This window comes from Arachis ipaensis, chromosome B09, assembly GCF_000816755.2.
Source record: "Arachis ipaensis cultivar K30076 chromosome B09, Araip1.1, whole genome shotgun sequence".
Taxonomy (NCBI): domain Eukaryota; kingdom Viridiplantae; phylum Streptophyta; class Magnoliopsida; order Fabales; family Fabaceae; genus Arachis; species Arachis ipaensis.
The window spans coordinates 125,149,248-125,152,882 of NC_029793.2; the positions used below are offsets into that span (position 1 = coordinate 125,149,248).

Below are 3,635 nucleotides of genomic sequence, written 5' to 3' on the forward strand. Positions count from 1 at the left end.
AACAAAACCCCTAATTTAGAGGATATTCATTCAGAAAACCTGATAAGAGAAAGATCTTTTGAGACAAATTCATTCAACCAGTTGTCTGGTAAATCCACATATGGGAGTAGATCCCAGTACAATCCTCGAAAACCCAGATCCGGGTATCAGACACCTAAAGTGAAATATATGAGGAAAGGAAAAAATCCATGACAAATAAACTTCTTCCTGCCGCAATCCCAACAGAAAAAAGAAGCAAATGTCATTCAGGCATTACAAATCTAAGTCCAATATCCATAACTTACAACAGCACCATGTGTTGTTGCAAGATTGATCCACATGACTGAAAGATGATATCAAATGCCAAGTGAAAATAATCCATAATGGATGGTAAATTTTGCTAGATTCTCAAATGAAATATATAGAAGTATAAATTGCCAAACATATTAGAGCACTATGCAGATCAAATTATAAAACAGTAATCCATACCTTAAAAACGCTGAAGGGAATTTGTTTTTGAATACGGAAACTTCTCACTTTATCATGATCCACAAGATCAAAGAATATATCTTCTCCAATCTGTTCAAACAGATCAGCATCACGTGCAACCTGTGGCCAGCATCAATAACTTATCACTAAACAATCTCTTATGAGTCACCCAACCTAGAAAGCATCTTATAAAAGAATATTGGAGTAAGAAGTGGCAACCTTTACAATGGTATACAAATGAGCCTCTGCCTTCTCCTTCCTCTTCAGCTCTTTTTCTTCTTGTTCTTTCTTTAACCTCACCTAAAGTGTAAAGTTGAAAATAAAGCATTGCTACATCAAAATACGAACAGCAAAATCAAATTACACCAGTGAAACAAACATCTTACTCTAAGGTGTTCAGCAATGTCCTTCTCATCCACATTGCATATGATCTTATCTTTGTCACTCTCGCGTATGTAAACAAGCATATATGCATTTGAATACTTCGTAAATTTAAAGGGGGAGTTGTTGAAGCCAGGGTTGGTATGAGGTAACTGCAAACAACAAAAATTAAGAAATAGAAAGATATTGTAACTGAGAAATAAAACATTGCGGGGGGAAAAAGTCTACTCAAACTAAAAAGAAAAAGAACATTCATTTCAGACAAAAGTTGATATCAAACTATGGATGAAAGAAGTGCCAAAGCAAGATAATGGAATATTACTTCTTCTTCCCCACCATATTGTTCTTCCAATGCCCTTTTAGCCTCCTCTTTCGTAACACGCTCATCATCAAATTTAAACCTAAAAGAAGAGTCATGCTAGTTTAAAATAGAGCACAAAAAGATGACATGAACAATACAGATACAGTTGAAAACAATTAAAAGTAATGAAACATCAATCATGTAGGCATCACTCCTCAATCAAAGTTAGAGATAAGACCAAAATTACATATCAAAAAAATAAATAAATTACAACAAATAAGCCTTATTCTCCTTGATGAGTCAACTATATGAGGCAAACAACGCCATAGATGCGGCTTTTCTTGGACCCTACATAATGTGGGATGCTTTGCACTAGGCTGCGCATTATATATGCTTAACTACATTTTTAAGAGTGGAGGAAAAAAGAAATGCAAATCCATCAAACTACCAATCCCTCTTTTTCACAAAGGACTCGGTTGTTAACTTTTGCTTTCTTAGCGAAGTGCCTCTGCTGTAAATCTGTAATCATTTCTTCCACTGCATTAAATGTTTTTCCTATAACAGAAGTTCAAGGGGAATGAATTGGGAAAAAAATTATTGTGCCTGGATCAATGCATTGACTAGCTATGTCAACTGTTCAGAATCCACTAGCACTGTGGAACATCTATACAGAACCCAATATATTTTCTCGTTTCACGGGGAAAATTGGTTGGCAATCAGAAACCAAACCAGTTTTCATGGAAAATATAGTACAAAACAAAGAAACAGACTTAAGCATGTAACAGTTGATATAAAAATACTGAAAGAATTAAGTGCATACCACTGATCTGATAGAGTTGGCCTAATGTAAGCATAGTAGTGTCCGCCATGAACCCCACCACTGTGAACCAAAACACTGAAAACAAATAATGGCACACACAATATCATAAGCAACTGGTTAATTAGATACCAAACCATATCAAATTAAAAGTAGTTTAAGATGAAGAGGAAAATAAAACACACAGATTTTGGTCAATAAGGTGGTGTACATAAATACATTATAAAATGAAACAATGAAGCAAAACATAAAACATTAAAGGAGTTCAAGCAGTCAACCCCGTTACTGCTGTCCAGCCAAATTGGACCTTTTTTTTTTATGAAATATTGCACCACACTATAACATAAAAAAAATCAATAACAGTCCACAAGAAATAGATTGATCTTTCACAAACTCGTTTCAACTTGGAAGATTTCATTGAATAGAATTTCCTATAATTAAGATCAATGGTCACAAAGTATCGAATACCTTTATTTTATCAACAAAAGAAAAAACATTTCAAATACCTGTGAAGTGTATAAAGGTTGCGAACTCTTCTATCAGCTTCAGGAGACAAATACTTTCCATCCTCCCTATCAAGATCTAGTTGCAAGGGGAACTCATAACGGTCGTTGATCTGTTAATGGCCCATAAAGATGTCAAAAAGATGAAAAATGGAGAACTTCACACACACACACACACACACTAAGATATAGCAGCGACCAACAAGATGTCTGCATAGATCGAGTCAACTACACAGATAAAACTAGACCTAGTGTTCTATACTCTTTCTAAACCATTTCAACCATCTGCTAGAGTAGGGTTACACATGGTAGGATGTAAAAATTACACTGCAACTTTGCAAGTGACAGCTGTCTTGCATAACATTTTACAAACATGTAACAAATCACCCAACTAGTTTCCATAATACATTGGATCTGCTGATCCTATAGACTCAGATGTACTCTATTTTTGATCATAATAATCAAGCCAAAATTTTCTGTCTCCCTCACTCTCAGTTTCTTCCAATGACAATCAAACAATTAAAATATAGACATTCTTTTATGGTTTCATCAATAGATCTTGAGGGCATAATTCACCAAATTTGGATCAAGAATTCAAGATAAGAGAGACAGAAAACTAATAGGAACTAAGACACAAAAAAGTTAACAAGTAAATGCTAATTTTGCTTACCTTGGTTTAATATGACACTGAAAACTAAACTGAAACATACAACTATATTACAAAGGAAGGAATATATCCTTGATTTTAGAGTTAATACTAACCTTTACCATAGTGTCTCGCATAAAATCGTATTCAAATCGTTTTAATTGAAGTTGAAGAACAGGTGGAAAATCAATGAACAACACACCCTTCCTTGCCTCCTGAAAGAATAATCACAAGAATAATATTGAGAAATGCCAAAAAGTGACATATATGGAATACATTTAATATAATATTGAAAACAAGAGGGGAAAGTAAAAGAAACACATCTAGGGAATAAGACTAGAAATATTGTGTCATTTATAGAGGGTCATATGTACACAGCTTTACCATCATAAAAAGCAAGGCTGTCTCGCACAACAAGAACCCATAAGAATGCATGGATACACCTTCATGCCTGAGGATTTCTTATCATCTATAGTATATTGTTTTCTCCTTTATAAAATTTCTCCCTATTACCAGAAC

General features: G+C 34.3%; 1 protein-coding gene across 3 annotated transcripts in view; it reads right to left on the reverse strand.

Moving 5' to 3' along the window:
- Positions 1-3,635, reverse strand: part of LOC107617625 (ubiquitin carboxyl-terminal hydrolase 13) — a 14,209-nt gene that overhangs the window by 7,065 nt on the left and 3,509 nt on the right. For all 3 annotated transcript variants that reach the window (XM_021112784.1, XM_021112783.1, XM_021112785.1), the window contains exons 9-15: positions 3,233-3,331; positions 2,474-2,583; positions 1,971-2,045; positions 1,172-1,250; positions 855-1,001; positions 688-768; positions 469-588 (exon numbers count right to left, since the gene is read on the reverse strand). In XM_021112784.1, the coding sequence (XP_020968443.1) occupies positions 469-588; positions 688-768; positions 855-1,001; positions 1,172-1,250; positions 1,971-2,045; positions 2,474-2,583; positions 3,233-3,331 (711 nt within the window). The remainder of the gene's footprint in view (positions 1-468; positions 589-687; positions 769-854; positions 1,002-1,171; positions 1,251-1,970; positions 2,046-2,473; positions 2,584-3,232; positions 3,332-3,635) is intronic.